Genomic DNA, 21,084 nt, shown 5'->3' with positions numbered 1-21,084 from the left:
CTGGGAGCCAAGGTGGAGGGCCCAAAATCTAAACTGGAGAAGTGAGCTGTGCTAATGGAGGAGTGTGAGCACTAATGGAGGAGTGTGTGTGCTGATGGAGCAGTGTGTGTGCTGATGGAGCAGTGTGTGTGCTGATGGAGCAGTGTGTGTGCTGATGGAGCAGTGTGTGTGCTGATGGAGCAGTGTGTGTGCTGATGGAGCAGTGTGTGTGCTGATGGAGCAGTGTGGGCGCTGATGGAGCAGTGTGTGTGCTGATGTAGCAGTGTGTGTGCTGATGTAGCAGTGTGTGTGCTGATGGAGCAGTGTGTGTGCTGATGGAGCAGTGTGGGCGCTGATGGAGCAGTGTGTGTGCTGATGGAGCAGTGTGGGCGCTGATGGAGCAGTGTGTGTGCTGATGGAGCAGTGTGTGTGCTGATGGAGCAGTGTGTGTGCTGATGGAGCAGTGTGGGCGCTGATGGAGCAGTGTGGGCACTGATGGAGCAGTGTGTGTGCTGATGGAGCAGTGTGTGTGCTGATGGAGCAGTGTGGGCGCCGATGGAGCAGTGTGGGCGCCGATGGAGCAGTGTGTGTGCCGATGGAGCAGTGTGGGCGCCGATGGAGCAGTGTGGGCGCCGATGGAGCAGTGTGGGTGCCGATGGAGCAGTGTGTGTGCTGATGGAGCAGTGTGTGTGCTGATGGAGCAGTGTGTGTGCTGATGGAGCAGTGTGGGCGCTGATGGAGCAGTGTGTGTGCTGATGGAGCAGTGTGTGTGCTGATGGAGCATTGTGGGCGCGATGGAGCAGTGTGGGCGGATGGAGCAGTGTGAGTGCCTGATGGAGCAGTGTGTGTGCTGATGGAGCAGTGTGTGTGGTGATGGAGCAGTGTGTGCTGATGGAGCAGTGAGCTGTGCTGATGGAGCAGTGTGTGTGCTGATGGAGCAGTGTGTGTGCTGATGGAGCAGTGTGTGTGATGATGGAGCAGTGTGAGTGCTGATGATGTAGCAGTGTGTGTGCTGATGGAGCAGTGTGTGTGCTGATGGAGCAGTGTGTGTGCTGATGGAGCAGGTGTGTGCTGATGGAGCAGTGTGTGGCTGATGGAGCAGTGTGTGTGCTGATGGAGCAGTGTGGGCGCTGATGGAGCAGTGTGTGGGCTGATGGAGCAGTGTGGGCGCTGATGGAGCAGTGTGGTTGCTGATGGAGCAGTGTGTGTGCTGATGGAGCAGTGTGTGTGCTGATGGAGCAGTGTGTGTGCTGATGGAGCAGTGTGTGTGCTGATGGAGCAGTGTGTGTGCTGATGGAGCAGTGTGGGCGCTGATGGAGCAGTGTGTGTGCTGATGGAGCAGTGTGTGTGCTGATGGAGCAGTGTGGGCGCTGATGGAGCAGTGTGGGCTGATGGAGCAGTGTGGGCGTGATGGAGCAGTGTGTGTGCTGATGGAGCAGTGTGGGCGCTGATGGAGCAGTGTGTGTGCTGATGGAGCAGTGTGTGTGCTGATGGAGCAGTGTGGGCGCTGATGGAGCAGTGTGTGTGCTGATGGAGCAGTGTGTGTGCTGATGGAGCAGTGTGTGTGCTGATGGAGCAGTGTGGGCGCTGATGGAGCAGTGTGGGCACTGATGGAGCAGTGTGTGTGCTGATGGAGCAGTGTGTGTGCTGATGGAGCAGTGTGGGCGCCGATGGAGCAGTGTGGGCGCCGATGGAGCAGTGTGTGTGCTGATGGAGCAGTGTGGGCGCCGATGGAGCAGTGTGGGCGCCGATGGAGCAGTGTGGGCGCTGATGGAGCAGTGTGTGTGCTGATGGAGCAGTGTGGGCGCCGATGGAGCAGTGTGTGTGCTGATGGAGCAGTGTGGGTGCTGATGGAGCAGTGTGGGTGCTGATGGAGCAGTGTGGGCGCTGATGGAGCAGTGTGGGCGCTGATGGAGCAGTGTGGGCGCTGATGGAGTAGTGTGGGCGCTGATGGAGCAGTGTGTGTGTTGATGGAGCAGTGTGTGTGTTGATGTAGCAGTGTGGGCACTGATGGAGCAGTGTGGGCGCTGATGGAGGAGTGTGGGCGCTGATGGAGCAGTGTGGGCGCTGATGGAGCAGTGTGGGCGCTGATGGAGCAGTGTGGGTGCTGATGGAGCCGTGTGTGTGCTGATGGAGCAGTGCCCGCGTTAATTTCCTATTGACCTAGGGAGTGGGCCCCTGGGAGTCCTGTCTCTTCTCTCCTGCTTCACCCTCACTGACGCTTTCTGGGTCCCTGTTCCTCTATTGCTCTCTGCTCGGCCTGCTGCCAAGTTTTTATCCTTTGTCGTCATCTGCTATCTTGGCATTTCATTGTTGGAGGGGTTTACAAAGAGGAGACCAGCATCTAAAAAGTTGGGTTCTGTATATTTTTTAAAGAGAAACCCAATGTCAGCTGTGTTCAATTCGAAGCACCAATGTGAACGCAAACAAGCGCAGTGCCCGGGAAATGCCCTGACGACTCTCTCGGGGAAAGGCTGGGGTGAGATGTATTCTCAGGACCCGAGAGTGGACGCTTCCAGGGGCCTCTCCAGGGAAGTGGGGCCTGGCAGGGCGGCCGGTCCCCAGGCTCCGAGGCCGCGGCAGACAGCTGCTCCCATCCCTCTTCCCGCCACTGTCCCAGGACAAAGGGTCAGCACAGGCCTCTGCAGGGTAACCGATCCCCTTGCCCCAGAAGTGGGATCAGTTTCCAAAAGCAGAAGGAGTGAACCCCGGGCTGCAAACCCCAGCGCCCTGCCAGCAGCGCAAAGCAGTTCTCAGAGGCTGAGCGCTGGTGCAGGGAGGAGCCTAAAATTCCAGCCGCCTTTCCAACCCCGGGGGACTTTTGTGGGTTTTCTGGAACTTCTAGAATCCTCTGAGTCAGAAGCAGAAGTCAGGACTGATCTTGAAGAGAAAAAAGCCAAACAAGCTGAGAATCTGAAAAATTTTCTCTGATCCAAAAATTGCTTTTATTTCAAAAACAATTAAATTGATTTCATTCAGCTTTTTTTCTTTTGTGACATTTAATCACATTTCTTTTTCCTTGAAAAGTAAAAAAGCAACTAGGTCCCATTCTTGCATGGCAGACCCCTTAGTCCTCCCCCCGCCCCCCGAACATTTAAAAAAAAGTGTTCACAAAACCGTCCTCTAACGCTAAAAAGTCGGTCAGTAATAGGCTGACTGTATAATAAGGTGCTCATTTAAAGCGTCCTATCGGTCCTTCCACAATTCGGGTGTTCTTTCCCCTCATCACCCAGAGCGTATTGATGGCCCAACTGCTTGTTGGTACTCACCAGGAAGTGCCAACCATAGTCTTCCCTGTAAACCCGTGAGGGGCTGCACAGAGTTTGAATCCTACCTCATGAAATAGCCAGCAGACTGCCACAACCCATTTGGGTGGCGTTGCCGAAATAAATAGCAAAGCAAAATACGTCACTCAGAACTTTCGGTTTTAATTTAATTTTACACTTGGATTCACCAAGTACCCAGATTTCCTGCCGCACAGACCTTAGCTTTCACACACTAGCGCCTTCACCGCGCTCCCACGCAGCTGCCCAATGTCTGTTCCCCAGGAAAAGTCCGGCCCCGCTGCCCCAGCTTAGCATTTCGGGTTCGGTAGATCCAGGTGGAATACACTCCTGGAGACTGTGATGCTAGCAGGCTGGGAAACACATTTTGAAAAATACTTTTCTAACACAAACACCACTTCGGTCAGCTTCCTGCTTTCAGCCTGTAGGAAGTTTTCCAGTTCACCCCTTTGTCTTCTTGGAAATGCGCCCCTTTTAGCTGTCTGAGTGCCATGGGCGGCTTTACTCCCCATGTCCACTAGATGGCAGCAAACGCCGTCCCCTCAGGCAGGGCTTCCCGCAGCCCTCCCAAACCTTGACACAGAATTTAAGTGGCACACTGTTTCTCATTGATTTCTTTTTAAAAAATCTTTATTGTTGTGGGTATTACAGATGCCCCCTTCTTCCCCCTGGTTGCTCCCCTCCACCCAGTTCCCGCCCTGCCCCAGGCCTTCACCACCCTACTCTCTGTATCCGTAGGTGAGATCTTCAGTTAATCTCTTTCCCCCTCTCCTCCCCCCTTCCCCCTGATATTCCTGTCTGTTCCATGCTTCCATGCCTTTGATTCTGTTTTATTCACCAGTTTATTTTGTTCATTAGATTTCTTGTTCATTTATTTTGATTTTTAGATTCAATTGTTGATAGATATTTATTGCCATTTTATTGTTCATATTTTTTATTTCTTCTTCTTCTTCTTCTTCTTCTTCTTCTTCTTCTTCTTCTTCTTCTTCTTCTTCTTCTTCTTCTCCTCCTCCTCCTCCTCCTCCTCCTCCTCCTCCTCCTCCTCCTCCTCCTTCTTTTTCTCCTCCTTCTTCTTTAAGAACACCCTTCAACATCTCATGCAATGCTGGTTTGGTGGTGATGAACTCCTTTAGCTTTTCCTTATCTGTGATGCTCTTTATCTGACCTTCAATTCTAAATGATAGCTTTGCTGGGTAGAGTAATCTTGGCTGTAGGTCCTTGCTATTCATCACTTTGAATATTTCTTGCCACTCCCTTCTGGCCTGCATAGTTTCTGTTGAGAAATCAGCTGACAATCGTATGGGCACTCCCTTGTAGACAACTAACTGCTTTCCTCTTGCTGCTTTTAAGATTCTCTCTTTGTCTTTTGCCCTTGGCATTTGAGTTATGATGTGTCTTGGTGTGGGCCTCTTTGGGTTCATCTTGTTTTGGACTCTCTGTGCTTCCTTTTCTTGTAAGTCTATTTCTTCACCAGGTAGAGGAATTTTTCTGTCATTATTTCTTCAAATAGGTTTTCAATATCTTGCTCTCTCTCTCCTCCTTCTGGCACCCCCAGAATGAGAATGTTGGTGTGCTTGAAGTTGTCCCAGAGGCTCCTTTTTCCAGCTTCATATTTTTGGATTCTCTTTTCTTTTTGCTCTTCTGATTGGGTGTTTTTTGCTTCCTCGTATTCAAAATCCCTGATTTGATTTTTAGACTCCTCTATTGTTGAATCCCTATAAATTGTTCTTTATTTCAGTTAGTGTATTCTTCATTTCTGACTGGTCCTTTTTCATGTCTTTGACATTCTCACTAAGATCGTGAAAGTTTCATGTAGATCCTTGAGTAACCTTATAACCATGGTTTTGAACTCTGTATTTAGTAGTTTGCTTCCTTCCATTTCTTTCATTTGTGACATGTTTCTTTGTCTCCACATTTTGGCTGCTTCCCTGTGTTTGTTTCTATGTATTAGGTAGAGCGGCTATGTCTCCTGGAATTGGTAGAGTGGCCTTGTGTAGCAGGTGTCCTGTAGGGCCCAGCAGCTCAGCCTCCCAGTTTCACTGATTCCTTAAACAGAAGAATACAGAGGCCTTCAGATGTGATTTCATCTGACCCCCTGCTTCTAATCCAGGCAGAGAATAAATATTTCTAGGAGCAGAATGATATGAATTTTATCATCTGGAGGAGGGACTAGAGCAAGTTCCTCATCTCTGGGAAAGGGAGAGATTCATGACTTTTCATGGTGGGAGGACAATTGAGTCTGTTATCACCAGTCACAGATGTTCTCAGTAATAACTAACTTAAACCTCTCTGGCATGAATCAGGACATTCCTATCTTGTGATCTAGGCTAACGGAGACTTTTGACGCACTTTGAATGCTGACTAGCTTTTAAAAATGAAAACAGATATGATTGTAGAGTTTTCAAAACTAGAAAGAAGCTCATACACTTTATGGATCACAGGGGAGGAGCCCAAAGTTTTTGTCGAACCTGAAGAGTGAGGTGATGGAGTGATGGGGTGGACAGACAAGGCACAGAGAGGGTGGGGCCATGTGGCAGGAACCCCCACCGAGGGGCAGCTCGATCCAACCGGAGCGTTGTTTTCAGACCTTTGACACACTCACGTTCATTTCTGGAACAGGATGGTGATGTCCGGAGGTCTGAAACACGAGATACATGTCTGTATACTTCCCAGTGGAGGAGAAACAACTATAAGAAAATTGGGGAGCTGGATATTTGAGGATGAGAGAGTAAAGGTTTCTATTCATGAAAAAGAAGGAATTAGAACTAATGAATGGAATTGCAAGATGGTGAATTTCAGTTTAACTTAACCTAACACATCTGTGGGGAAGAGAAGGAGAAGGACTTAAGCCAGCCGTGGGCAAACTATGGCCCACGGGCCGGATCCGGCCCATTTGAAATGAATAAAACTAAAAAAAAAAAAAAAGACTGTACCCTTTTATGTAATGATGTTTACTTTGAATTTATATTAGTTCACACAAACACTCCATCCATGCTTTTGTTCCGGCCCTCCGGTCCAGTTTAAGAACCCATTGTGGCCCTCGAGTCAAAATTTGTCCACCCCTGACTTAAGCAGTGGTTCTCAACCTTGGCTGCACATTAGAATCACCTGGGAATCTTTTTAAAATCCTGATTTCTGGGCCTCATCCTCTGGAAATTCTGTTTCTTTGTTATGGGGTGAGGCCACAACATTAGTAACAAAGAAACAATTTCCGGAGGCTGAGGCCCAGAAATCAGGATTTTAAAAAGATTCCCAGGTGATTCTAATGTGCAGCCAAGGTTGAGAACCACTGCCCTAGGGCGAGGTAGGCAATGGGCCTGCAGTGCTATGGAGCAGAACTTCTGGAACCTTCTGCCTGTCCTTTCTCCTGAGTCACTGGCTCTTCGTCCTGTACTGTCCAATGCAGGTTCTGATTATAAAATTACGTCACTTGAATTGTGCATTCACACAGAAAGCAAACTTTTACAAATAAGAACCATTTATCAATCGTGTTCTTTGCCGCCACTGTTCAGCCGGTTTTGCTGTCATTTGGCTTTGCTCTGAGACTTCTGTAATGTTCGACCCAGCACTGTGAGCCATGCCCAAGGTCAAGCCCTGCCTTGGGAACGGGGCGTAACTGTTTATCAGTGTGTCCTGGGACATACCACAGGGCCAGGCTTTGTTTTTTCTCAGCATGGCTTCATTTAAAAAAAAAAAAGTACTGGCCTAGAGTGGTCGGCAAACTCATTAGTCAACAGAGCAAATATCAACAGTACAACGATCGAAATTTCTTTTGAGAGCCCAATTTTTTAAACTTAAACTATATAGGTATGTACATTGTTATTAACTTAATTAGGGTACTCCTAAGGCTTAGGAAGAGCCACAGTCAAGGGGCCAAAGAGCCACATTTGGCTCGCGAGATGCAGTTTGCCAACCACGGGCCTAGACTGACCTGAATTTAGCAGCTTGTTATATCGTCACAGTAGCATTTCATCCGGGACTATCTGACCCACAGTGATAAACTGTAGGAGAGTCTCCTTCAGAACCTTGAAAGAACTGAGAGAGATCATGCCTCCCAGGTAAGACACACACCAAACGTCTAGCCTGGGTCACCACGTGTGAGATTCCAGGTGGTCTAGCCTCAGTCACCACGTGTGAGATTCCAGGTGGTCTAGCCTCAGTCACCACGTGTGAGATTCCAGGTGGTCTAGCCTGGGTCACCACGTGTGAGGTTCCAGGTGGTCTAGCCTCGGTCACCACGTGTGAGATTCCAGGTGGTCTAACCTGGGTCACCACGTGTGAGATTCCAGGTGGTCTAGCCTAGGTCACCACGTGTGAGGTTCCAGGTGGTCTAGATTCAGTCACCACGTGTGAGATTCCAGGTGGTCTAGCCTAGGTCACCACGTGTGTCATTCCAGGTGGTCTAGCCTAGGTCACCACTTGTGAGATTCCAGGTGGTAAATGGCCGTCTGGGATAAGCTCTAGACATTTCCTTTCCCACGCCTGCCCAGCGTGATTTTTTAAGGATAGATGCTTAACAAGTGCAGACATGTGTGTTATGGAGGGTCTCTTCACAGCATTGTAATGGCCCACCTGGGCCCAGAGCTGAGCTGCAGCTCAGTGGCATGAATCAGATGCCCTGGACATCCACGGTGGCTTCGCGGCTGCCGCCGAGGGGAGCACAGGCTGCCAAGGGTGCCGCTGCCATGCTCCCCTGCAGGGTTTTAGCTGTTTAGTTGGGTGTTTATTACAGTTTCCATTCAGCACGACTCCGCGTTAGTTTCAGGTGAGCAGCACGTGGTGACCTAGGCTAGACCACCTGGAATCTCACACGTGGTGAGTGACCTGGGATAGACCTGCCTGAGGTGACAAAGTGTTCCCTCCGGTAAGTTAAGTGCCCAAGTGCTTTCTTCTCTCTTTTTAATTGGTTTTAGAGAGAGAGAAACGTCATGTTGTTGTTCCACGTATGGATGCCTCACTCATTGGTTGCTTCTTGTAAGTGCCCTGACTGGGATCCAAATCTGAAACCTTGGCGTATCAGCAGGACGCTGCAGGCAGCTGAGCCACCCGGCCAGCGCCTGCCCAGGCATCTTCCAAATGAATCCCTGCTTCCTGTTTTGAAGAAACGTGCCTGGGACGCTTCTGATAGAAAATGTTTCTAAGTTTCCCAGTTTTCCTTGAAAAGCAGACACCCTCATGACTATTGTTGCTTTAATCTAGTTTCCTGCTTCAATCTATTACCCCCTCTCTGGCGCCCCCTGCCCCCAGTGGTCTTTTCTCTATTCCAGAAAAATGGCCGTTCAAATCCCACTTTATGATGTTCCTGTGTCTCTAAGATGAAATGAGCCCGGCCAGTGTGGCTCAGTGGTTGAGCCTCGACCTATGAACCAGGAAATCACAGATGGGTTCCCTGTCAGGGCACATGCCTGGGTTTCAGGACCCCAGTGTGGGGCGTGCAGGAGGCAGCTGATCAATGATTCTCTCTGTATTGCTGTTTCTGTCTCTCCCTCTCCCTTCTTCTCTATGAGATCAATTAAAAGAAAAAGAAATAATAAGGTGTTTATTTAAAAAAGAAATAAAATGAAATGAATACATGGAGTTTTTGTGTAAATTCCCTCAAACGAGAAAGATGTCATTAATAGAAAAGTTACCAGTTGGACCAGGGGTGTGATAAGGCAATTAAACAAAATCTTTCCTGCTCTGTGCTTAAGAAAACAATTTGGTGGCGATTTCCCAGATGGAAAGTTATATTTTTTATTCCTAATTTTAAACATCACTCCAAGGGCATGTTTTTTTTGACAAAGGAAACATAAATATGGTTTGGTAATAAATCTCAAAAATTTCCCAAGAACAGTATGTTAAACATTTTCCCTAGGGCTCAAGATATGAATCAAGGGATCTATTTAATCAGCTTTAAAAACGTAATGGACAGAAAAACAGTGACAAAGATGGAATAAGTCATTCTCCTCACATTGCACTCTCCTCCTCCTTGAGAAAGAATGTTACCCTGTGCTGTGTCCTTGTGCTACTAGACTAGAGGGGTCCTCACCTGCCCGCCTCCAACCAATTAGCGTGGACAGGAGTTTGCAGACAATAAAGTAGAGGTTTAGCCCGGACGGTGTGGCTCAGTGATTGAGCATCGACCTACGAACCAGGAGGTCACGGTTTGATTCCCCATCAGGGCACATGCATGGGTTTCGGGCTCAATCTTCAGTGTGAGGTGTGCAGGAGGCAGCTGATCCATGATTCCCTCTCATCATTGATGTCTCTCTCTCTCCTTCTCCATCTCCCCTCCTCTCTGAAATCAATAAAAATATATTTAAAAAATAAATTAAAAAATAATAGAGGTTTATTAGTTGAGGACATGGCACAGAGCCCAGAGTCCCAGGTGAGCTGGTGCTCAGGGGCCTGGCTCCCGAGGGGGTGGGGACAGGGAGAAAACTCACTCCTCACGGGACTAAGGGAGCGGTGTGGGCTCTACTGACGGGTGGGCCAGGGGAGGGGGTGGGTGGTCATCGCACAGCCTTGATGTCAGCCCGTCAGCCGGGCGTCCTTCCGTCTGGTTTCGTGAGCGTGTGGTCCGTAGGGTCCTCCAGGCCCATGGGCCTGGGGCTGAGACGCCTGAAGCCACGATGCCTTTCGCTTCATGGGAACTCTGCTTCTGCGTCAGCAGCCCCGGCGTGTCCGCAGTGCTGACCGATGGTTGAGGAGGGGCGTGGGGGACAGAGGAGAGGGCCGCGCTGCAGACATGGGGTTAGCTCTGCGTGGCCGGAGTGGTGTCTCTGTCAGCGCGCTCTGGTTGGCCAGTTTTAATGCCATCAGGATGCAGCAGAGGCTTTCTTACAGCCCTGCCCGGGGGCCTGGGGCTGCTCCGGCGCGAAGGCCCAGGCAGTAGTCAGGCAGCGCACAGACGTATCGTAAGAATCCTTGTCCCCGACACCTTCCCTGATGCATCTCCTCTGAGCCGAAGCCTTTCTGCCTGGAGACGGGCTGGCTGCAGGGCCACGGGTCCCTTGCAGCACGTCGTGCAGGGAATGCCCCGACTGACCGGACGTTCGCGCGTCTGTCTGAGTCAGACCGACAGCATATGCGGAGCAAGAGCGGGAGGCTCTGCACAGGACAGTTTTCGGCTTCTTTCCTGCATTAGAAATTAAGGAGGGGCAGAGGCAGGGTATGTGGAGGGGGAGGGCGGGGCCAGGATGGAGTACAGCATGGGTAACAAGAGAGGGGATCGCTTCTGGGGTTTCACAGGTGTGTTCCCTGCCTACACAGCTGTGTTCCCTGTCTGCACAGCTGTGTTCCCTGTCTGCACAGCTGCGTTCCCTGTCTGCACAGCAGTGTTCCCTGTCTGCACAGCAGTGTTCCCTGTCTGCACAGCTGTGTTCTCTGCCTGCACAGCTGTGTTCCCTGTCTGCACAGCTGTGTTCCCTGCCTGCACAACTGTGTTCCCTGTCTGCACAGCTGTGTTTCCCTGTCTGCACAGCTGTGTTCCCTGTCTGCACAGCTGTGTTCCCTGTCTGCACAGCAGTGTTCCCTGTCTGCACAGCTGTGTTCTCTGCCTACACAGCTGTGTTCCCTGCCTGCACAACTGTGTTCCCTGCCTACACAGCTGTGTTCCCTGTCTGCACAGCTGTGTTCCCTGCCTGCACAGCAGTGTTCCCTGTCTGCACAGCTGTGTTCCCTGTCTGCACAGCTGTGTTCCCTGTCTGCACAGCAGTGTTCCCTGTCTGCACAGCTGTGTTCTCTGCCTACACAGCTGTGTTCCCTGCCTGCACAACTGTGTTCCCTGCCTACACAGCTGTGTTCCCTGTCTGCACAGCAGTGTTCCCTGCCTACACAGCTGTGTTCCCTGCCTGCACAGCTGTGTTCCCTGCCTGCACATCTGTGTTCCCTGCCTACACAGCAGTGTTCCCTGTCTGCACAGCTGTGTTCTCTGCCTACACAGCTGTGTTCCCTGCCTACACAGCTGTGTTCCCTGTCTGCACAGCAGTGTTCCCTGTCTGCACAGCAGTGTTCCCTGTCTGCACAGCTGTGTTCTCTGCCTACACAGCTGTGTTCCCTGTCTGCACAGCTGTGTTCCCTGCCTACACAGCTGTGTTTCCCTGTCTGCACAGCTGTGTTCTCTGCCTACACAGCTGTGTTCCCTGCCTGCACAACTGTGTTCCCTGCCTACACAGCTGTGTTTCCCTGTCTGCACAGCTGTGTTCTCTGCCTACACAGCTGTGTTCCCTGTCTGCACAGCAGTGTTCCCTGCCTACACAGCTGTGTTCCCTGCCTACACAGCTGTGTTCCCTGTCTGCACAGCTGTGTTCCCTGCCTACACAGCTGTGTTTCCCTGTCTGCACAGCTGTGTTCTCTGCCTATACAGTTGTGTTCCCTGTCTGCACAGCTGTGTTCTCTGCCTACACAGCTGTGTTCCCTGCCTGCACAACTGTGTTCCCTGCCTACACAGCTGTGTTTCCCTGTCTGCACAGCTGTGTTCTCTGCCTACACAGCTGTGTTCCCTGTCTGCACAGCAGTGTTCCCTGCCTACACAGCTGTGTTCCCTGCCTACACAGCTGTGTTCCCTGTCTGCACAGCTGTGTTCCCTGCCTACACAGCTGTGTTTCCCTGTCTGCACAGCTGTGTTCTCTGCCTATACAGTTGTGTTCCCTGTCTGCACAGCTGTGTTCCCTGCCTACACAGCTGTGTTCCCTGCCTTCACATCTGTGTTCCCTGCCTACACAGCTGTGTTTCCCTGTCTGCACAGCTGTGTTCTCTGCCTACACAGCTGTGTTCCCTGTCTGCACAGCAGTGTTCCCTGACTACACAGCTGTGTTTCCCTGTCTGCACAGCTGTGTTCTCTGCCTACACAGCTGTATTCCCTGTCTATACAGTTGTGTTCCCTGTCTGCACAGCAGTGTTCCCCGTCTGCACAGCTGTGTTCCCTGCCTACACAGCTGTGTTCCCTGCCTGCACAGCTCTGTTCCCTGTCTGCACAGCAGTGTTCCCTGTCTGCACAGCTGTGTTCTCTGCCTGCACAGCTGTGTTCCCTGCCTACACAGCTGTGTTCCATGCATGCACAGGTGTGTTCCATGCATGCACGGGTGTGTTCCCTGCCTGCACAGGGGCCATGAGCAGGACTGGCTCAAAACCTTTCCCTAAGGAAGCTGTGGGCCTGAGGGTGACTGCCCACCAGGACCCGCCAGGTTAGGAACTTATGATTTTTGGCAACACCCCCTCTGCATCCATAGGTAGTAGGCACATCACCTGTGAAAAGCTGCTCTCTTCTCCTCTCTCTTCTTTTTGAAGCAGATGCAGGTTCACAGTGACTCTTCTTTGTGGGGGGTGGGGGGAGGGGAAGGTGGCCTGGGTGTCTTAGGAAAGGTATTTAGGATATTAGGGACAGCTAGCACCAAACTCACGTCGAGAAAGGTACTTTAAGTGGCTTTATAATCTACACTAATAAAAGGGCAATATAGTAATTAGAGCAGACATCTTCCAGACATCCTTCTGGACAAAGCCACAGTGGCAGGGGCTGAGGCAGACTGGTTAGGGGCAATTAGGCAGGCAGGCAGGTGAGCGGTTGGGAGCCAGTGGTCCCTGATTGTGAGAGGGATGTCAGACTGTCAGTTTAGGCCTGATCCCACAGTTGGACATCCCCCAAGGGGTCCTGGATTGGAGAGGGTGCAGGCCGGGCTGAGGGACCCCTCTCCCATGCAAAAATTTCATGCACCAGGCCTCTAGTTTATCAGATAAGGTACATAAGCATTAATTTTATACTAATCATGACATTCTCCTTTATTAAGTGATGACATGTGCCAGACACTGACATTTCTCTCTACAGAAACCCCCACAAGGTCAAAGATTCATTTACTTCATGGGATCAACATCCTTTGTTTATGGTGAAAATTATGTTTTCTCTATAGCAACTGATGAAATTAGAATTTCTTACATTTTTTTTTTTTCTGTGGTGGGATCTCAATGACCTTTACTGTTTAAGTCCTTTAGAGAGAAACGTGATTAGAAGGTTTTATTTTTATGTTCTAACCAATTAAAGTAGACTTTTACAAGAAATATACTGACGGAAGGCTTTTCCCCTGAATTACAGGCGATCATACTGGTGGTTCCAGGGATGACCTGGAACGGGGCCCCATGAACACTCCACTCGCAGCTGTGTCTTAGAGTCTGGCACCTCCTTGTGAGGGTAAAAATGGCTGTGGAGGGATTTCTCCCCATTAACAGATTTGATGCCTTTACATACAATTCTATCCTCTATGGCAGCGGTTCTCAGCCTGTGGGTCGCAACCCCTTTGGCAGTCGAACGACCCTTTCACAGGGGTCGCCTAAGACCATCGGAAAACACATATATAATTACATATTGTTATTGTGAGTAATCACTATGCTTTAATTATGTTCAATGTGTAACAATGAAATTGGGGGTCACCACAACATGAGGAGCTGTATTAAAGGGTCACGGCATTAGGAAGGTTGAGAACCACTGCTCTATGGCTTCGATTCCTCAGTTTCCCTGTGCAAACACAGCCTCGCTGTGTGGCCTGGTACATTAGTAAGGGCCACGCCTCAGTTTCCTTATGTGGGAGACGGGGAGTGTAGGGATGTTAAGGGGGTTAACAGGGAAGAAGCGCTTAGAACTGGAACCAGCAGGTGGTAAAAAAGCTGTGCATTTTACTGTTGTCCTAGCCTCTGAGGTGAAAGGGACCCCAGACGCATGCGTGCTGAGTCCCTCGATCCGGCTCCCTGACCTCAAGTGACCGGGTTATTTTTATGATGTTAGAGCCGCAGGTTCAAGGGCAGGCGGAAGCCTGCGTCTGGCCCGCCGGAGCCGGCCGCAGTGAGGTCAGCGCGTGCTTCTGGCCAGCCCTGCCCCCGCCTGGTGCTGTGGCCCCGGCTCCTATCTGGGCCGCCCCAGGTGCCAACCCCACTTCAAAGCAAGGCCCCTCCTATTTTTATCCCGTGGGCAGCCCGCCGGGCGCTGCCTCTTAAACCAAAGGTCCTCCCAGGCCTCTGGCTCCTCACAACCACAGGATAATCGCTGTCCTGGTGCCCTGAGGCGGGCGCAGAAGCACCGTCTGTCCTCCCCCATCGGAAGGGAGCCAGCGTTACTGGCCCGCACAGTCGAGGGGAAAGCCCCAGGTGAGCCCCATGCTGCCCAGAGGGGCCAGGCAGCACCCCCAGGTCAGGCGGTGCCCACGGTCACTCTCACCCGGGCCCTTTCTCTCAAGGGCTCCCTTCAAATACTTTTTAAAAGGGAGCTGAGCCCGGCCGGCGTGGCTCAGTGGCTGAGTGTCGACCTATGAACCAGGAGGTCAGGGTTCGATTCCCGGTCAGGGCACAGGCCCGGGTGGTGGGGTCGAGCCCCACCGTGGGGTGTGCAGGAGGCAGCCGATCGATGCTTCTCATCATTGATGTTTCTCTCTCTCTCCCTCCCTCTCTGAAAGCAATAAAAATATATTTTTTAAAAAGTGAATTGATTTAGAACTGAAAATGTAATCTGAAAGCGAACCTAACAGGAATTAAGATGCATGGTCCGTGGCAGAGTTGGGATGGGCAGCTCTGGCCACCAGCCGTCTCTCTCCCCAGGCCTGGCGTGCGGGCTGCACTCTCAGGGCTGTTTAAGCAACGTGTGCTCACGTGCTGCCCTCGTTCTTAATCATATGGCTCGGAAGTCCTGCTCCCATGCACGGTTCTCGGCCAGCAGAAACGGACAGTCCCCTGTTATTTTATTTTTATTTTTTAAAATATATTTTTATTGATTTCAGAGAGGAAGGTAGAGGGAGAGAGAGAGTGAAACACCAATGATGAGAGAGAATCATTGACCCGCTGCCTCTTACACACCCCCCACTGGGGATGGAGCCTGCACTCAGGCACGTGCCCTGACCAGGAATCGAACCCTGAACTCCTGGTTCATAGGTCGATGCTCAACCACTGAGCCACACCGGCTAGGCAGTGCCGGCTTAGATAAGAGTGCTGCCACAGAACTTCCCCAAACTCCACGTGGTAGAGGAAAATGTAAGATTCACTTGCAGAAGGCAGATCCCAGGGAATATGAGGTAGAGGCTGTTTTATTAAGAGACTAGAAAAGCCCTGACCAGTTTGGCTCAGTGGGTAGAGCGTCGGCCTGCGGACTGAAGGGTCCCAGGTTGGATTCTGGTCGAGGGCATGTACCTTGGTTGTGGGCACATCCCCAGTGGGGGGTGTGCAGGAGGCAGCTGATCGATATTTCTCTCTCATCGATGTTTCTTCTGTCCCTCTCTCTTCTTCTCTGTAAAAATCAATAAAAAATATATATATATATGTATATATATATATATATGTATATATATATATATATATATATTTTTTTTTTTTAAAGAGACTAGAACAAAAATGATCTAAAAGTTCTCCTGACCCCCGACTCCCAACTTGATTATGTCTCAATAATCTCCAGGGAGCGTTTGCCCGATATTTAAAGCTCTCGGTAAGGGAATTCCAAATCTCCGTGGAGAATTCATCTAAGACTTTTCTCAAAGCAGTTTAAACCCCTTGCAGTCCCACAGACCTAAGTGCAACCCTTGACCTCCATGTGAAAACCTCCTACCTGCTTAGAAAACGGATTCCTTTGCAAGTATTGCTTCATCCTACTTGTCTCGCCAAACTTGGCCTGATGCGTGGTTTGGTGCGTGTATGTTGGGGGTGAGGGTGGGCAAGAGTCCTTGGGTGAGAGCCGCACCATATGCCACTGACCTGGGGGAAGGACCGCACCGCCGGGGGTGACCACACATCATGGCGAAGCCAGCCCCGTCTCCTGGTTCTGGTGATGGAGAAATGGCCGTTCATTCCTCAGCAAACACCAAGCACCTACTTGTCAGGCACTGTGCCAGGTCTGAGGACGTCTTAGTTGGAGCTAAATTCTAGCAGGAAGAAGCAGGTAAGCAGAGTAACTGGATAAAACATTTATTCTGTTAGGCAGGCGTGAGCCTAGGGGAGAAACCAAGCAGAGAAGGGGGGTGGGGAATTTTGAGAAACAGAGAGACTAGGCAAAGTGCGACCCTGTGATGTGAGTCAGGCCTGAAGGAGAGGAAGCGGAGTCGTAGGTGCTGATGCTGGGAGGCAGCAGGGTCGGCAGGTGCAAAGGTCCTGGGGCACCAGGATGCCTGGTGAGATCATAGCAGGGAAGAGGCCAGCGCAGTCGGATCAGAGGGACAGGGAGCCCTGGCCAGGCGGCTCAGGGGCTGGAGTGCCATCGGTACACCAAAGGCTGTGGGTTCTTGGGGTTCACACGGGAAGCAGCCTTCGTTGAAAAAAAATCTCTGAGCTCTTTGTTTTCAGGACATCACTCAACCATGTGCTGAACTTTCTCATTTCGAAGCTTCCGTTCTTCCGATGATTTTGAAACTAAACAGGTGGGAGAATGACTTGAGAGGAAGGTCTTGTCTCTCATCCAGTGCTGTGGGTGCCCTGACGTGTGTGCACTCGTGTGGTCCTTAACCCTCCCAAAGGGAGTGGTAGTCCACTCTTCCTCCAGCTATGAGCAGCGATGCTAGTCCCCTGGCCGTGCACTCAGGAGCCCTGCCCGGGTGTCTGTGGGGTCTTGGGTCCCTTTATCATCACCCCTCAAGTCTCTGGGGTGTTAGGACCTGAGCTGCTCTATCCGGAGACAGACCCGGGAAGGCAGGTGTCCCTGGGCGCCCCGGGGATCTGTAGACCAGTGCTGTTCTCGTCCGCTGTAAGGACCGAGGGAGGCATCCCCACACCACGAGAGAGAGACGAGCGCTGCATTTCTCTTCGCCACACCGAATGCCAATGCGCCTCGCGGTTTAGACAGTCCCTCCTGGTCCTGAGCAGCTGGGTGGAGAGCCCCTTCTTAGATGACCTGCAGCTAAGCTGCCACAGCAGAGCTGACACGGAGGGTGTTGTGCGCTGCCTGAGGGCGAGGACCTCAGTGAATAACCCCTGTGTTCCCAGGAGCGCAGTCGAATGCCTGGGGATAGTAGATGCTCAATAAAATGTGTGCTGAGTGAGGATGGCAATGCATAGATAATGGGAAGTGGCAAGCAGCCCTCCCACGGTGATGACTGACACCAGGCTTGGCCCCGCCCACCCTGACGTAGAGGAAAGAAGACTTATTACATTAAGATAAGGAGGCAAGTTTTTGCTAGGATTCAGCCATTATTACTGATGTTTTAATGACTGAGAGGAGAGAAGCCAGACCCATTCTATGGATCCCCTCCCCCCCCATTTTCTGCGTGAGCCAAGAATGAACCATCTCTGTTCTTTGTGTGCCCCGCAGTAAAAAGCAGAAAGGAAACACTGCAATCAGAGATATTCTGTCAGATCCAGGTTTGCTGTTCACTTTAAAGTTAATCACTTGACTGAGAAAGAAAAGCTGTGAAAACCGTTCACTGGCCCTCGCTGGTGTGGCTCAGTGGACAGAGCGTCGACCTGCATTCTGAAGAGTCCCAGGTTCGATTCTGGCCAAGGGCACTTGCCCAGGTTGAGGGCTCAATCCCCAGCAGGGGGCGTGCAGGAGGCAGGTGATCCATGATTCTCTCTGATCATTGATGGGTCTATCTCTCTTTCTCCCTCTCCCTTCCTCTCTGAAATCAGTAAAAATGTATATAAAAACAAAACCAAAAGCCGTTCATGGAATTTGAACACACTCGCCAGCCTGGCACCGCTTTCCATCCTGGAGGGGATGTTGTGGGCCGTGGAGGTGCCGCCTGCCCAGGGGCACCCGCTGCTCCCGCCAGCCTGGCCAGCAGCACCTCCTGGGGCGGAGTGCGTGAGGAGTGCGGGCGGGGCCGAGGCCCTCGTAAATCCTCTGTGTGCACATTCGACAGATGGAACATTCGCTTCCAAAGGGCAATGTTTCAGGGACACAGACTGTCCAGGAAACCAGGGATGCGGCCCGTACCAAAGGCAGAAAGACGCAATAAACAGCGGGGGTGCGCTTCCTCAGAGACATGGCGACCCCACGCTTAGGGACGAGACCCCCCATCCTCCCCCTGCCCAGCACAGGCAGGTCCCCGAGGAGAGGCCTGCCCTCCGCCAGGCGATTGGCGATAGCACGTCTCAGCGCTCACGCCTGTCCCTGCTGTAGGCGGAGGCTGAGGCGAGGTGCAGATTGAAGTCACTTGAGGGCAGAAGGAGCCCGAGGTCATGGTTGGCTTCCGGAGGGTAGATGTGTCCCATGTATTTTGTGCGGGAGCACAGGACGCGGTGCGGTGGGCAGAGCGTGCAGATGTGAGTGTGTGGGGGGCAGTCAAGGCTGGGGGCTCCCGGGATGACAGGGGGTCACACCCAAGAGACTTGGGAGCCTCGGAGCTACGGGCTTGGGGGTGGGGAGCGAGCAGGAGGCCTGAGCCCGGTCCGGCCCAGCGCCCTGCACCCGTCTAGGCAGCCGGCTCGGCCCCCCTAGGCTCGGCGGGACCTGCTCTTACAGGGCGTGGGCACGGCCCACCAGGACCCAGAGTAACAGCCATCGGCACAGCCCACAGTGACTAAGATGCCCTAACCTTGTCCTTGCTTCTAGGAGAGTGGACGCTCCCTGTCTCTCCCGGGAAGACCCGTCCCACCCACCGTTTCTGCGACACCTGCCTGGGCGCACCGGCCTGCTCACCGCCACCCCGCCCAGCCCGCCGCGGGGCCTGAGGGAGCGCACAGGAGACTCGCTCCCTGGGAAGCAGCAGCCGAGTCTCCTCTGGGTCTCGTGGAGGAGGCCTTCCGGCCCAGAGACATCCGGGACTCCGTCGTGGCCAACGTGGTCTCGGCCGCTCGCAAGAAGGCGCTCCCGGCGCCCATGGCGGGGTGGGGTGACGGGCTGCCCCACGCCCCGCAGGCCCGGACGGCCAGTGTGGGCCCGTGCGGGAGCCGAGAGTATCACGGGGCACCCCTCCCCAACAGTAGTGTCCCCACCCACTCCCAGTGGCTGCATGCCTCTTACAGGCAGCCTTCCAGGAATGATTCTTGGATGACGTCCCTGGAGACCCGGTCCGAGTACTGCCTGTCGGCAGCCGAGGGCAACTACAACCCCCGCCCCAGGGGGTGGAGACGCCCCACATGAGGCAGAAGGTGGGTCGTGGGCCCCGTCACGGTCGCTTTCAGCGATGTCCCTCGGCAGGGCCTCTGACGCCTGCGGTAGCTTTAGATTCACTTTGGTCTTAGCGTGTTCTCGAAGTCACCTGAGGGTGTGTGTGTGTGTGTGTGTGTGTGTGCGCGTGCACGCGTGAGCACGGATCAGGCCGTGTCTGCTGACGCACAGAACCTCTTTGAAGAGAAAAATCCATTCCCAGTGTGGACATGCTGGCTGGCCTCTAACCCATCACTGTAAGCCCACATCTGCCACGGGGAGCCGGGAGTCTCCCACCCGAAGCCCCTTGGGTACCCACGGAGGAAGCGCTTTCCTCTGTGCGCCCGGTCCAGGCAGGAGCGCATGAGACACGGCGCCCACGGCCGCGAGCAGCAACGCCGGGGACTGTAACGGTGGGAAGCTCTCAGCAGAGCCGGGCAGTGAGGGCGACACTCACCATGGGCCCCTGGGTGTTATTTGAAGCCTTTTGCAGAAACATTTCAAAAAATCGAATAAAATTCAGATGATTTTGTAGAGCGGCCACATCGGCATTCTCAGAAAGAAAGAGCTGCCTGAGAGGAAGACAGTTAGTTATACGTTGCAGAAGGACGTTTGAGGTGAACGGTGTCACGTGTGAGGAATAGGAAGGCCTAGGTATGGGGCGGGGGGTTGCCTTTAATCCAGCTACAGCCAGCGGCCTGAGACCGGGCGCACCGGGGTTCAGGCGCCCCCGCTGATCAGGTGGTCTAGTCTCATCCTCACCAGCTCTGACACGCGAAGCTTCTCTCGTTGGTAGAATGAACTCTGATGTGTTCATTATGCATGTTTGCTGCTCATCACGTGCACATGGGCTGAGCCCCAGAGAGAATGAGGTCGTTGGTGGTACTGCCCGTCTTACGAAGGTCCGAGGAATTGTTGGGTGGCAGGTTCTGTGCTCCGCGTTACGTGGAGTGAGGTCGACGCGAATGAGAAAACTGCTGGTGGATTTAAGGAAGTGGGGAGGGATGTGTCTGGCGTTATGCAACCGAGGTGGTGACCATTCCTTTAGTTATAGGAAACGGTGTTTCTTTACGAAGCTGTCTCTGGGCTGTTCCCAGGAGGCGGGCAGCTGCCGGCCGGCTCCCTGGCCCACGCCTTGTTAGCCCGACACGAGACCATGCACGCCGACTCCTCTCTGCCCGGCCCACAGGCACCGGCCACAGGGGCCCGCCAAGGCTTTCCCATCAGAAGCAAGACCCAAGACCATTTCAGAACAAAAAACATGTCAAGCATTGAAAACATTCTTAGGTACTTAAAGGATGATTTTGCTTTGTTTTACTTTTTTAAACATATATTTTTATTGATTTCAGAGAGGAAGGAAGAGGGAAGGAGAGAGAAAGAGATAGATAGATAGATAGATAGATAGATAGATAGATAGATAGAGAAACATCAGTGATGAGAGAGACTCACTGATCGGCTGCCTCCTGCACACCCCCTACTGGGGATCGAGCCCCCAACCCGGGCATGTGCCCTGACCTGGTTTGTGGGTCGACACTCAACCGCCGGCTTGTTTTACTTTTTAGCTCTTGGACTTACCATTATGATGGTGTCTCTCACAGAATAAAACTTTAAAGTATGTTTCCAGGGCGCAAGTGACGCCCGGAAGTAGAAGAAGACAAATTTGAAGAAATCACAGTGCCCTCTATTACGATGCACTGGCCTTCTTCACTTATGGAGAAGAGAAGGAAGTTTCCTAAGGCTGTATTGTTAAATTGTCTTAGACTGATCCAGCGTTAATTGTCTCAAATTATG

General features: G+C 52.2%; 1 protein-coding gene across 1 annotated transcript in view; it reads left to right on the top strand.

The window, feature by feature from the left end:
* The window catches only part of SYNPO2 (synaptopodin 2), a 136,345-nt gene extending 115,627 nt beyond the window's left edge, over positions 1 to 20,718 (top strand). Inside the window, exon 5 of the mRNA XM_036303272.1 lies at positions 18,757 to 20,718. Within this exon, the coding sequence (XP_036159165.1) occupies positions 18,757 to 19,287 (531 nt within the window). The 3' untranslated portion in view covers positions 19,288 to 20,718. The remainder of the gene's footprint in view (positions 1 to 18,756) is intronic.
* The last annotated feature ends 366 nt before the right edge of the window (positions 20,719 to 21,084 follow it).

This window comes from Myotis myotis, unplaced genomic scaffold, assembly GCF_014108235.1.
Source record: "Myotis myotis isolate mMyoMyo1 unplaced genomic scaffold, mMyoMyo1.p scaffold_m19_p_36, whole genome shotgun sequence".
Taxonomy (NCBI): domain Eukaryota; kingdom Metazoa; phylum Chordata; class Mammalia; order Chiroptera; family Vespertilionidae; genus Myotis; species Myotis myotis.
The sequence above is the reverse complement of the archived record's forward strand: the minus strand, read 5'-3'. Positions and strand labels throughout refer to the sequence as shown.